This window comes from Pseudopodoces humilis, chromosome 2 (genome assembly GCF_049639895.1).
Source record: "Pseudopodoces humilis isolate 2021_Gansu_Grassland_sample_001 chromosome 2, ASM4963989v1, whole genome shotgun sequence".
NCBI lineage: Eukaryota > Metazoa > Chordata > Aves > Passeriformes > Paridae > Pseudopodoces > Pseudopodoces humilis.
In genome coordinates this window covers 60,603,740-60,617,711 of record NC_142201.1, presented here as the reverse complement: position 1 = coordinate 60,617,711, position 13,972 = coordinate 60,603,740, and the positions used below count along the sequence as shown (strand labels likewise).

The 13,972-nt window shown below is 38.2% G+C and overlaps 1 protein-coding gene across 1 annotated transcript in view; it reads right to left on the bottom strand.

Annotated features, from left to right (window-relative positions):
- Window positions 1-788: 788 nt before the first annotated feature.
- Window positions 789-13,972, bottom strand: part of COG3 (component of oligomeric golgi complex 3) — a 30,516-nt gene continuing 17,332 nt past the window's right edge. Inside the window, exons 15-23 of the mRNA XM_005516377.3 lie at window positions 13,387-13,511; window positions 11,681-11,770; window positions 10,047-10,167; window positions 7,687-7,775; window positions 7,455-7,589; window positions 6,380-6,455; window positions 4,805-4,932; window positions 4,142-4,240; window positions 789-2,942 (exon numbers count right to left, since the gene is read on the bottom strand). Coding sequence (XP_005516434.1) covers window positions 2,913-2,942; window positions 4,142-4,240; window positions 4,805-4,932; window positions 6,380-6,455; window positions 7,455-7,589; window positions 7,687-7,775; window positions 10,047-10,167; window positions 11,681-11,770; window positions 13,387-13,511 — 893 coding nt within the window. The 3' untranslated portion in view covers window positions 789-2,912. The remainder of the gene's footprint in view (window positions 2,943-4,141; window positions 4,241-4,804; window positions 4,933-6,379; window positions 6,456-7,454; window positions 7,590-7,686; window positions 7,776-10,046; window positions 10,168-11,680; window positions 11,771-13,386; window positions 13,512-13,972) is intronic.

Here is a 13,972-nt window from a genome sequence, read left to right as displayed (position 1 = left end):
CTTTTGCTCTATTTAGAGGTCTTTATATCAAAGACCTGACTTGCTCCACACATTGGCTTGGTTTTAGGGCTCAATGAGAATTAAAATGCATAAGAGTAGATAACATCATTTGTGAAGAGAGCTGGATCTACCTGCTGTCACCAGGATTTGCTTCAGCAGCACAGACTTTTCCCCCTTTTCACACCCACATCACTTTGTCAATATCAAATACGCATTTTGAGAAAAGGGCTATTAAGTTTTGCTTGGAAAACACATGGCACAGTGTTAAGATTTTGCTGTTGTCCAAAAGCTGGCCAAGCATTCACCTCATTTACAAGATGCAATCCAAAGGGCCAGACCCCTAGAGGAGGCTGCAAGTGACCAGGAAGCTCTAGTCACACATCACTGCCCCATACCTCTCAGACAGAAGCCAAATTCCACCGGGAAGGAACTTTTACATCGATAGTTCATTCAAATGACACTGTGAAAGCCAAAGGGTGAAGGGAAGCCTCATGCTGACATTACAGGGGACAAACCACAAGCTCCTGCATGATGTGTACACCACCAAGGGCCAGAAGAGCACCACAGGGTAATGAGGAACTCTGGGTAGTTGAGTCTGTGAGTAACCAAGCAAGAACAGTCATCAAACACAGTAGTATTTTTGTTTTCTGCCACCAGCTCTCAAGCTCTCTTAGTAAAAGCCAACTTAGTTAAAATATGTTCTTGTATTACAGTTGTGGTTCAAACTTGTGGTTTCTTCCTCCTAACTAAACTGCAAGGAAAGAGACCATTTAGTCACACAAGACTGCTTGTCAGTAAATAAAATACAAATTTACTTTTATTATAACCATAAAGAGGCATTAATTTAACAATTAGCTGTACATTCAGCACTCAGGTATGTATCTGTGACAAACAGACTCAATCCTCTTACTGCTAAAAAAAGAACACTTCTCAGCAATGCACAACTTGTGCTTACAAGATGTTTATTGTCTCTGTATTACAGTTATCTTGACAGACAAGCCTCAGGATACAGAATAAAGCTTTACTCTTGGACCAAAATAGGAGGCAACATTTTTATTTAAAAAATTAAAAATGGCAAGTTTCTAGTCAGATAATATAAAGCATCTTAAATTAATCTTTTGAAAGTACTTACACTATTTGTAAACGTAAATATCTGAAACTGTACATGTTTAAACAAATGTTCATTTAGCAAACAGGCTGTATAAACTGATTGCTCTTCTAATCCTTCCACCAGCTGTCCTAGAGCTGTTTGGGCACTCTAAGAGAGAAAAAGATCCCAAGCACAAGAGCGACTGCTGCCATGGTCTACCCTTCACGTCTCTTCTGTACAATGTCTGTATTAAGTCAGTCATAACTCTGTACAGTGACCATGCAGTCCTTCTGAAAAACTTTATAAAAAACAAATATACATATATTACAATGCACTGGACATTATTTTACAGCCTGTATTTCTACATAAGTAAAGGGAGAGGGCAAGATTTTCTCCTTGTTAGTTCCTTTACTTAATTTTTAAGGAGTCATATAAGGTCCTATAAGTACCATTTATGTATCTCAGCACTCCTGCTGTAACACTTCTTGTGGTACCTTTCAATCCCACCATCTTATACTCCAGCCTTGTTATTTATAACAGGAAAATTATTAAATCGAAATACCACCAATGTGCAAGGAAATTTCTTCATATTCAAATGTATACAGAGCAGGCTTTACAAATAAGTTAAAAATCTGCCACATCACCCACTACATTTTCATTTTTCAGTGCTGCACAACGAAGATTTACACACTGAGACACCCTGAAGTGTTCATTCCATTAAGAGCCAGGCATTTAGCATCCAGCTTTCCACACTAATGTCCAATTAATGTTCACTCAACAGGTGCACTGTTTACAAGTTACCGAGTATTTATCCTCTCTTTACAATGCAGATTTGACAGCCTTGCACGTAAGTTTCAGGTCCCCACAACCCCTGATTAGCACTTTCTCCACGGCACAAAGGCTGTGCAATTCCAGACCTCGTTCCCACTTTAAGTTATGTGACATCACCATTTGATCTTGGAAAAGGCAAAAAAAACAACTCTGCCCTAAAATTTGGTAGCTGAAAACCTCAATGTTAAGCACTGCTGTCAAGCAGCTGAAAACATGTGGTTCCCTCAGAAAAAACAGAAATTATGTTGCACAGCTTTCCACTGCAAATCCCAAGGACCTGAGACTCTTCACACGGAGAAAGGCTAGAGTATGACACTTCAGGTCAGACCTCACAGCTCCCAGTCACAAGAGTGTAAGAAAGACAGCCCATCCTATGTTTCAAGAAACACTTCACATGTGGGAAATTAGGTTTTCCCAAGCAAGAACCTCTGAATTACTTTCAAGCACATGGTGGATTACTAGGAGTTTCAGGGAAGTTAAAGAAAAATTCAGAGTATGCCTGCTTAAGTCAAATTGTCATACCAATGTGGTCATCTCCCAAGTCTCACATATATCTATTGCTCTCATTTGATTCCCTGCACTGTATTTCCAGCGTCTCTTTGAAAGTGTGGCTTCCCACTGCATGTATCAGCTCATTAAGGGAAAGCAACAATGGTTTTTACATTAAAAAAACAAATAAAAAAGGTTTTCAGTTTTGAAAATATCTGGAAAAGGCAGTAATTGAGCTTTCATGTGAGTGATCAGCAAAGGGGTTTTTGCTTCATTTTCTTCTGTCCACTGCTCAACCCAGTGAACAGGAAGACCTTTGCCAAATCAACAAACCCGTTCATTTTGGGTTTTTTCCCTAAAACAGGGTTAAGCAGCCTGGACAGTTTTGATGCAGACCAGACTGCACAGTGGGATCCTTCATTTACTTCAAGCAAATGTCTCTGCATTCCCTTCACTGCCTAGCATTTGGCTGAAGCTTATTCCAAGCAGCCTCACTGCTGGGCTACTTGGACATCGACAAGAGTAAGTTCACCTGAAAGACAAAAAGAAAGCCTATGTTAGACAGAGCAGCCAAGTTTCAGAACTGATGTGTCATATTTTAACATTTAAATAGGATTCCTAGGAAGCACATTAATCAGAAGACAGTTACAAAGCAACAGCCATAATTTCAGTCAAATGCCTACTCACAGGCTTTATAAAATGCAACTGTTGACCATGCTGACCACTTATTTCAGCAGTCACAAACTACTGTGATAAACTTCCTAAGATAACTTCACATGTTGTCAAGAAATTCCAAAACACAGGCAGGCTGGCAAAAAATGTTACCATTCACCTCAAATATTTGAAACACATTTGGGATCCTTCATAGTACTCGTTTCCCACAGATTACAATACGGTTTCCCACACACTTCACTTTGTAGAGTAAGTGATCCTAAGGTTCATCAGATAAACAATTAGAGAAGGCCATCTCCCCCAGGATAAGCCCAACTCCTTATGGTGCATCATTCCCACTCAGTGCTCCAGGACAGTTATCACACATTGCTGTGGCCGCACACACTGCAAGCAACATCCTCTAATCCATAAACTAGATTACCTTTTTAAATACTGGCATCCTGTGATAATCAAGATTCTACCCACATCCCCTAGACTACTAAGGTCAAAGTGACATCTTTAAAAGCCTACTTGGTTTCTGACAGAGAATCCAAATACAGGGAATTCTTAACCCAAATTATCTCTGAGACTAAAGACCACGTAGGGTTACACTTCCATAAACATCTGCACACTTTCTCAATACAATTCACTTTAAATGCACTCTAGTAATTCATTCTCATGCTTCCTAAATGTAAAAGTTGCTGCTTTCTGTATTTGTCAAATGCACAGGTTTTTTTAAAGGCATATTCACTGGCTTGATACCTTTCCAAGACAACAATGCCAGGAAATGGCAAGACTCTTCTACAATGCTGTACAACTCAATCCCCAGCAACATCAATCACCACCTTGGTTTAAGAAAATCTATTAGACATTCATTAAAAAACCCCAACCAAAGTCCTCTCCTAGCTGAGAGTCTTAAGATCAGATAAAGCCCAAAGTTTAATCATCCAGGATTAAGGGGGATAAGAAATAAATAATGATTCTGAAAACTAGAAATACGAAAAATGAAAAAAAATCAATGTTTATAAAAGCCAGTCACATGAAAGAGTAACTGATAAAATAGGGAGCTTCAATATATACCTGTTCCATTGAAGGACAAGCTATGATCTGGAGGTCTTCATTACTAAATTCTTCCTTTAACAGAGCATGGAGTTTCTGGAACATTTGCTGAATGTTATTCTTTTAAAGGAAATGAAAAATCAGTATTAAAAAACACAACACCCAACTTAAACATGAAGCAGAACAAACACGATGTACACACAATAGCTACTGAAATGACCCAGTGGGGAGATGCAGTCAAACCTCAAGAACTCTTCTAAAACAAGCCCCAAAACAGCTACAACGAATCCACATTAGTCCTGCGATAAAAACTTCAGGTAAGATGTGAAACACTGAGTCCTAAAGACTTAACCTGGAAGCTTAAAACTCAAGCTTGGCTCTTCAGGTGGTTTACAGCAGGTTTTCCACTGAATCTGTATCATCCTCTCTGCCACTGGTGTTCCTGCCCATGCATAACTGACCAAAACTGACTGGTTTGGTGTGGGACAGAGTTAATTTTCCTTATGGTAGCTCATTTGGTGCCAAGTGGAAGATGTACACAGCAAAGAGCAGCAGTTACTTCCCTGTAATACGTGTGTGTTGTGTGGAACAAGTGAAGAGCAGTACAGCTGTTTGGATTTGGCATTTTTAAGCTGATGGTATCACCATGAAACATCTGCAGGAAAACATGGCAGCAATACTCACCCTGACTGGCTTAAACAGAATTAATTCTGTATCTTTATTGGACAAGTATAAGGACATGCTTCGTAAAGTTGATGGCAACTTTGTTTTTATTGTCTTGTAAGTGGAAGAGACCAGATCGTTGATCTTTGCTGAAAGTAAAAGAAAATATATTTAACAGGCTAAAATGGAGTTCTGCTTGCTGAAACCTACGCTCCAGAAAATCACCTCTGCTCTCCTGGGGCAGATCATTACCACAGATTTGAGTGGAAGGAAGAGAGGGGGTGCTGGGCTGTGCAGTGTCAAACCCATCACAGGACACAGCCTGCCAGACACTGCTGTCTTTCCCTGCAGAAAATGCACCCACCCCATTTCTGAAAGCTACCACATCCTCCTGAGGTTTCTGAAATCACAGCCCTCCAACAGCAATGAAGTTTTACATAGGCTACCACCCAGAAAACTTACCTGGAAAAGAAACTGCTGGGAAACAGTGCTAGTAAAGAGAACAGAATATCACAAATGTTCCTTACTGATTATAGGCCATGTCTGTGAGAGGAAAGGCTGCACAGAAATCTGGATTTTGAATTAACCAGACAGGAATCCTCTGTCAGACAAGACCTTCTTTCTTTATTGTTAGGAATTTTAATGATTTTACAAGATCATTGCTTAAAGGCCAGGGGAAAAATATATTTGTAGTTTCAAAGTACTGAAGTTAATATCCTATGTGGGTTTTCCCTCCCTCAGCTTCTGCCACATCTAAATTTTCTGCCTAGTCCCACTGCCCAGACAAATGACTCCAGGAAACAGCAGAAGCTCTGCTTCAATCTGCTTCCACACACATAATTATCTCCAAACAAACATTAAAAATACTCCTGAAGAAGCAGGAGATGTTAAGTAGAAACTCGAGTTAGCCCTTGAGAGTGTCTGACCCATGGAACAGCACTGAATTATGTATGAACATAGCTGGCTGGCTTTGCATCTTAAGAAAATGATGCAACAGAAGGTTCCAATGTATGATTTGGAATAATCAGATTTTTTCACCCAGAAGCATAACTTTGCCATGTGAAGAGCAAAATAACCAAGGAGCATCTAAAACTGCTCCAAATGTTCTCATTAAGTGTTCATGTTTGAATTTTTAAAATGAGGGAAAGAAACCCAGATTCCAATTCTGCGGTGACAGGAAAACTGAAAACAAAGTAAATACCAAATGTACAGACAATAAGGGCTTCAATGGGCATTCATTCTTTCCTACAAAAACAAAAGCTTTTTCATAACGTAATCAACTAATTCCTTAAGCACATTCTGTACGCATTTGCAGAAATGCTGTTTACATGCAAGAACAATCACAGCTTGAGAAATACTCGAGGCATTCATCTACTGCACCAATTAAATATATATTCTGAAGTTTTTCAGGTTTTTAGAGCTGGCTTAAGACATTTCAAACAGCACAGAGGCTAAAATGGAAGTCAGGATTTGCAAGAAAAAGGTAGACAGTTCTTATATGTAGAGTTTTTCAAAATCAATCAGTCTCTCAGTCCAAGTTATTCTGACCACCTCTTCAGTCCTAACAGTAACATGAATATAAACCAAAGTAAATACCTGGTTGTGCCCAAGGTTGCTGTGAAAGGCTGTAATTGGGACCTCCTTGAGTGGCCATTGTTTTTAAAGCAGCTACCTAAAACAAGTAAAATCAACAAAATCATTTTTCTTTCAGTTGAGTTCACAACAAAATGACCAAGTAAAAATTGCACAACTCTCTTAGATACCACTGTGTACAGAATCTTCACTGCTCTGTCTCCTCTATGACCTGACTTAACAACACACAGGGGAAGCAGCTTGACAGAAATGCAATTCAAAATTACAACCCTGATCAATTCTTGAAAGTAAAATTCAAAATGGGATTAAATTTACAAAGATGCTTAGGCACCTAAGGATACAAAACCTCAAAAGAGATTTATCCTTAAGCAGCTTAGTGAAACTCCCCAGATTCCAAATGAATCATTGAGATCACTCAGACAATCTATCAATCTCACCAGTTACCCATCTATACTTTACACGTGCCACTGACCCCTACCCCAGCATGATGGGCATGAGTAAATTTAATACTTTAATCTTCTGAATTCTGAAAAAAACAGAAGCTGGGATATCTGCAGTCCATGCAATGCTGTAGCCCCAGTTTCTGAGAGGTCATGTCACTTATTCTCAGGACCTAAGGTTCAGAATAGATCCTGTTGTGAGGCTTTTTCAAGGTACCTAGAAATCCTGACCCCTAGAGCAGGTTCTAGAAAGAAATGTGTTGTGACAAAATATCTAATGCTCTAAGACCTCCCTCAAGAACACACACGACCCAAGGGTGTTTTTGAAGACTTACAAATGCAGTCAAAAGTACTTTCTGCAAAAAGAAAAGCTCCTACCACACACCTGTTAAAATTCAAGGAAAAATTAAAGCTTCTTGATTAAAGAACACAAGGGTTGCTTTTAAAAACAATGACATGTTCCTTTAACTCATTAATCTCAAAAATGCCTAGAAAATTGCTGTTGGAACTTAAAGGAAAGCACATTATCTTCAGCTAATCACATAGCACTAGCAGCTTGTCATATATCAAATTTAAATACCAGTTCCCTTATCCTACCAGTATTTCAGTTAGGTTAGCAAACATACACACATTTGTACCTTTGTCATGAACTCCTCCAGCTGTTCTATAAACTGTTTGGTTTGCTGCTGAATAAACTGCTCACAAGCTGATTTCAGATGACGATCTACGTCTTTCTTGGAGTCGATATAATGTTCTCTGATTTCTGGAGTACCCTTGAACAGAGAATGACAATTCTCTTCTTTTTACTTGCCAGAGATCATCACACACTTACATGACCCAATTTTTCTTAATGCAATGAGACTGCATTACCTCCAGTAAGAACTGTATCAAGGCGTTGTTGCTGTTTAGTCTAAAAAATCTTGAAACTGCCTTAGGATTCAGGATTTTAAATGCTGCATCTGTGAATCAGAAAGTCACTCACACTGTAAGTCAATGCCACTCAGCTCCAGAATCTACAAACTCTAATCACTTACTTATGCATAAAAAACGGGCCATGAATGATTATGACTGTAACATTAATGATTCTAGCACCGCTGGGGGTGGATGCACAAGCACAGAATAGCACACAAGGCTTAATTCACTCCTTTTCAATGGCACCTATGATACACCTAGACCTAACAGTTGCACAGTCTTAACAGATAAACACGTTACAGGAAACTAACAAGTCGCTGATATTAACTGCAGTTGAAAATTGTGCAGCATGAAAATTGTGTGAGCTCTCCTCTTCTTGTTACTGTATCTTTTAGTGGAAGACCTTTACATGTGGAAGCTAGTTAAGTATTTACAAACAATATACAAAATTTTGCACACATTGCCTGGGAAAACCAACTACAGTTGCATGAAATAACTTTGAATTGGCACTTTTTTCCTCTGTGCTTAGCTGTTATAGTTAGGACTAAACAACAAAGCAACAAGGTTGAAATACATTCATGTTTATATTCTCTACAGAAGTCTCAAGAATGAAAAGCAACAATGTCTGTAATTAACACAAGATACTGAAATAACACCTACAGTCCTAACAGGTTGCTGTCAAGATGAAATCGAGCCAAATTGGGAAAAAGAAAATTATTAGTTGCAGTATAGCTTTTTACCCTACTGTCAGCCATTTATCATCCTACACATCCATCTGGTTTTTTTAATTTCAAAAGAAATTCTGCACTCTATATAAAACAGGGGGAGGAAAAAAAGACATAAGAGAAAAAGAAGTGCTCTTTGAGGCATTAAATAAACAGAGAATACCAAATATACAGGCTTGTAGTTATTGCACTGAACTAAGAATCTGCACTCCTATGCAGTGAAAGGTGAACACAGAGCAAGACTATTTCTGTTCTCTGAATTTTTTACCAGCAATTTGAGAAATTCCAAAATTTCACAAATTCTTGATTAGAAGACTATGAGCTAGTCCTTTTTCTCACCAAATATTTCAATTCCATGAACCTTAACATTATACTACTCCAAAGAAATTGGGCAAACACATGACTTTTACAGTAAGCAGTATCACTTCATCTGTAAATACCAAATTAAATCTTAAACCTGTGTGCAGCAAGTTTGGCTAGAACACAGAAACACTATTAGCCGTGTTATTCTTCTTCTACAACTCATCCCAAATATAAAAGCCCTACTGGCCTATGCTAAACCACAGTAAGTATTAAGCACAACATACATCTTTTCAATACCACTGCCACCACCACCCAATATAAAGAGTTTTTCATTACTTACCACTATCACCTGCAAAGCACTGGCTGGCACAAAAATTTATTCCATTAAATGGAGATGGAGAACAAACTTGTGTGTCAGCCAGGGCAAGACACCAAAAGGATGTATTTGCCCTTTACCCTCCAGTCAACTAGAAACCACTCAACAGGTAGGAGGTTTCATTGATGTTCAAATGCAACAAGTGAAATGGTTAGTGTAAGAAATGCTTGCTTCAGAGTAAAGACTGCGGCATATTAGCAGGAAAGGGAAGTTATTTCTTCAGCTCTTACTTCTGGAATGAAAGGAGAGAAACTTGACATGCTTCCAACAATTTTTCCCATTATCCTTACAACTTGGAAAGTGTATGACAGTTCAATTTTGTATTGAGAGCTTTTTTCCTGAATTTTACAAAGGAACAATAGTACAATTTCAAAAAACCATGAACATGGCCACTACTTCTATTTTCTTACAAGAGAGATGATTCCTACATAATACCAATATTGTTTACTGAACTTGCAAAATAAGAAATCCTTCTCTAATCAAAAACATCACAGAAAGGTCCAGGAAATCTTAATTTCCTTTAGCTAAGTTGGCTACGTATTGTTAGATTCACCTGGTAAGCAGCAGTAAGGAAAGATAGTCCTTTAACAAGTCAGAAAAGAGGAAAGACATCTCTGTGCAATAGAAATGTAGACTACTTAGCTGTTCTTAAAAAAGACTGGACAAATGAGTTAGGTCAGTAGTGAAAGCAGGCAAACACATTTCATACAAAAATAAAGAATTTATTAGACACATCTTGAATTGCCTTGAGTAGGAGAATGGTTTGGGGTTTTTTCAGAGAAGCTAGAAACAAAGCAAGAGATTAGAAAAAGCACACAGGTCATTGCAAGTGAACATAAAATAAACCCAAAACTTTTGCTGGCACAAAGGGAGGACAATCCCATCCCATTCTGTAGCCAGCAACTGTTTAGTACCTCTAGTTTTCTTAAGGTCCAGGGAAATTTCCTTAATGGTGAAATCTGTGTGGAAAGGAGCAATTTGTTCACGAAGAATCAGAAGGTGTTTTATTAAGAAAAGCTGTCCATCAACATGGGTCTACAGCACAAAAAAAAGAATATGCATTACATGTAAAAAATAAACCCCAAACAGTTAAATGAAGAGCAAAGTTTCAACATTTCCACTTTTATTAGTTAACAAGCTTTTTCCATTAGTCTGTAGTGTCATTAATTACACTCTGAGATCAACAAATCCCACTTCTGTACTATTCCTAATACACTGCACTATGGAAGCAGATTTTATTCCCATTTCTTAGAAGAATTAGATTACACAGCCATATTACTAAATGTCCTCATTAAGTAAAGGTATCCACTATTTGAAAGATAAAAATTTATTCTTCTTCAGAGAGAGGAATTATTTCATGTAATTCATATAAAGTTGAAAAACATGAGGTTCTAAATTTGTTTTCATCATGACAATGACTAAAAAAAGCTAATGTTCCTGTAATAACCTTGATTAACTGTGCTTTTCTGCAAAGGTCTTACAACACATTTTTCTCATGTCATTAAACACAAAGCTTAGTTAATTTCTAAACAGTACAGCAAAGATACAAAGAGTAAAAGAAGGCCAAGATCACACCATCGAAATGATCGTCTTTGCACTGCTTGTTATTTTAGCTACATGCTTTACACTGTGTGCAGGTTTTAATCTTTAAAGTTCATGGCTCATTGATGCAAAGCAAGGACTCTAGAATTCAAATTCGCTTTTGCAAGCTGGAAGAGACCTTTCCTTGATATGATGTTAAATAAAAAGAGAAAAGAAGAAACCAGATTTAAAGCTGCAATTTCAAGAAACAGAAATTTCACTAAAAATGAGTGGTGGAAAGGGCTTATTGAGTTGTTTGGGTTTGTTTGTTCATTTCCAATCACAACCAGAACCTTTTTCATTACTAAATATTTACCACTTATAAAAATCCAACAGTTTTAGCCTACTAAGATTTTTTATTTTTTTTAATTCACTTCCTGGCTGTTAGGAATTAGCAAATTACTACAGGATTTAAATGAATTGTGACAGGAAAAAGAAAGTTTACTCCAACTACTTAAACATAATTAAAGTTTAAATTACTTGATGCATTGAATTCTGAGCAACACATGAGATCAAAACTTTTCATAATACAATTCTGAGCAGAGAATACTTAAAATTTCTTCCCAGCAAATATAATTCAGAAAGATTTTTGAAAATGCAAATAATGAAGGCAGAGAAAAAGAGAAAAGAGTAACAGGCAGTGAAAATAAATACAGAGAGCAAAGTCCTCTTTCAGAAATTTCTCTTTAGGCATCACTTTACTGAATTCCCATGAGCTAGAGCAGCCTGTAAACACGATTGCTATGATCTGTATTCCACCTTTTCAGACAGGCTAGCATGTGAATCATTATCTTTGCCCTGCAATACATTAACCATAACTAAGAACTGGCAAATCCATCAAGTCTCTGAGGGCGGAGCAACATGCTGTGACTGAGATTTTAACAGAATTCTGAACCACTGCTTCGTGACTTTAGATATACAAGGGGCTGGAGGCTGTGGGAATCATACCCAAAGCACAGATTCTGACCTTATTTTTGCTGATGGAATCAGCAGCTCCCAGCAGCGACTGAATGCAGGCAGATAAGGCTTCTTGCGATAATCCCTGAAACACTGCCCTCTGCAGGGAAGAGGAAATCAGACCAACAAAAGAGGTTTTAGCAAAGCTTAGGCAGAATTTTAAGAGTTGCACTTTGTGAGCAATATGTTTACCAGTTTATAAAACTCCATATTAACTAGCTACATACATGTTGGCTAAATGCAGTGACGCAGGACGGAACATTCACATACAAAAGCTTGCTACAAGCACTCAGGGTGTATGCAGCTACCCACACAAGCATGCCCTGCTCACCCTGCAGCTCTGAATTGGCACCTGGGTAGCAACATGGTCAGTGACACCTCACACATTCAGAGCCAACAGCATGAATGGTGTGTGCTGGGTAACCTGACCAGACACCTCTTTGTATGTCAGGGCAACTACCTGTGCGTGCAAGCCTCATCTGCAATAGACACGAGATCATTCGAGTGAGCTTAACCTCAGGCAGACTCAAATTACCTCACATTTGTGACAGCTTAGTAAACAAACATGACAGCTGCCATGGCCCAGGGGACACGGAGCAAGTCCTTAAGTGGCAGCAATATGATCCTACGGCTGAGCCAGTCATAGGAACACAGCTTGCCTCCACCAGCACTGCAACAGAGCACAGGAGAGCCCTGACTGCCCCAGACTCGCCAGCTCCACTGAATTCATGTCTTCCCTACCTACAGGGCGCAGGCAAGGGCTACCAGTTCTTGCTACAGTGTCTCAGAGGAAAACTAAATTAACCTCTGTGCAGACACACAGTAAATGAGCCTTGTGAACAATGCAGAAATCACCTCATTTACAAAGGTCTAGCTGAAAACAAGGGGAAATATTCATCTATCTTTAGCGGGATTGACATTTTAAGCAATAAAGTATTAGCATTTTCCAGCTTCTTTTTTAGCAATAGCATCTTGGCAGGAATTTCATGTAACACCCACCAAAGATATTTTTAAGTCCATTAAATGTATCTAATAAAGATACAACACATGCAGAAAAGCAGAAATACTTGCATTAGTTTCCTAAGTGACTTATCAGCTTTATATGCTGTTAAGTGAGCAACACAAAACAGATTCTAATGGGAAAGCCTTAAAATATGTGTTAAATAAGCACTGCTTTTGTTTCTGCTAGACATGAAGATTTCCACTGTTCTAAACTTTAGAAATGGGTTCCTGTTTTGGAACATGAAGAGGTGTACCACAAAAAAAATTTCAGAATGTTTTCAAAATGTAGTAGAGACACCATTTTTAAGACCAGAGACATCACACAAACACATTCACTCAGTAATTTCAGCAATAACATCAGTCCCTGTAATTGACCCAGAACTTTCTATTTTTTCTTGTCCTATTCACTCCTCAGCTTTGGTGAGACCAGCATCTTGAACATCAGACACTAAATTATTTCTCTAACAGCAAAAGCAATAGATGTATTGTATAAATCAGTGTCATTTTTCTAGTTCTACAAATATAAAACTGTCTTGAAAATGATGACCTAAATTTGTCAGTTCCCTTGTCTTACACAAAGATAGCAGCAGAAAGACCCAGGGGTTAGAGGCCAGTAATTGTCCACTCCTAGCTTATATTAAAATATTTAGACATGGTGCTCCCCACACCTTATAACTTCACCTAAATAAATTAGAAAAAGAAATTTTTGCATACATCTATACATCTGTAGAGTTTTGAGAGACACACTAGAGTCCTTCTGACAGTAGGATACCACATTCCATGCAGATCTGCAGGTGAAATCGTGCTCTGATGCCTGGGATTAAAGGATTCCGCTGAACCTGTTTAAAAGTAAATACACACATGAAAAACTTGCCCATCTGTCCTTTCAGCTAAAGGAGACTGTAATATCAACCGCATTTTATACTCTCTACACTGAAATATGACATTTTATTTTACCCAAACAGGTTAATTATTTTTCCTTTCTGAGCAGGTCAGTACTAGATTTCTGATGTGAAGAAAGCACAAGCCTGTGAAAGACATGAATTTGCTTTCAGGGGTGAACCAGCTCGACCTTTTTTAATGAGTTTGTTTTACAGGCAGGTCTCCAATGGCACGCACACACCTCTCACTCAACTAAAAAGCGGAAATGATCAAACAGTTAACGAAAAAAGAATAGCATAGGAGAAAAGAGGAAAAATAAATGGTTAGAGATCACAGAATTACAGGAAATGCTTAGTCAAAAAAAGGAAAAAAAAATTCTATTTTATTTCTTCATGCTTTTCGTTCTGCTGGGGATAGT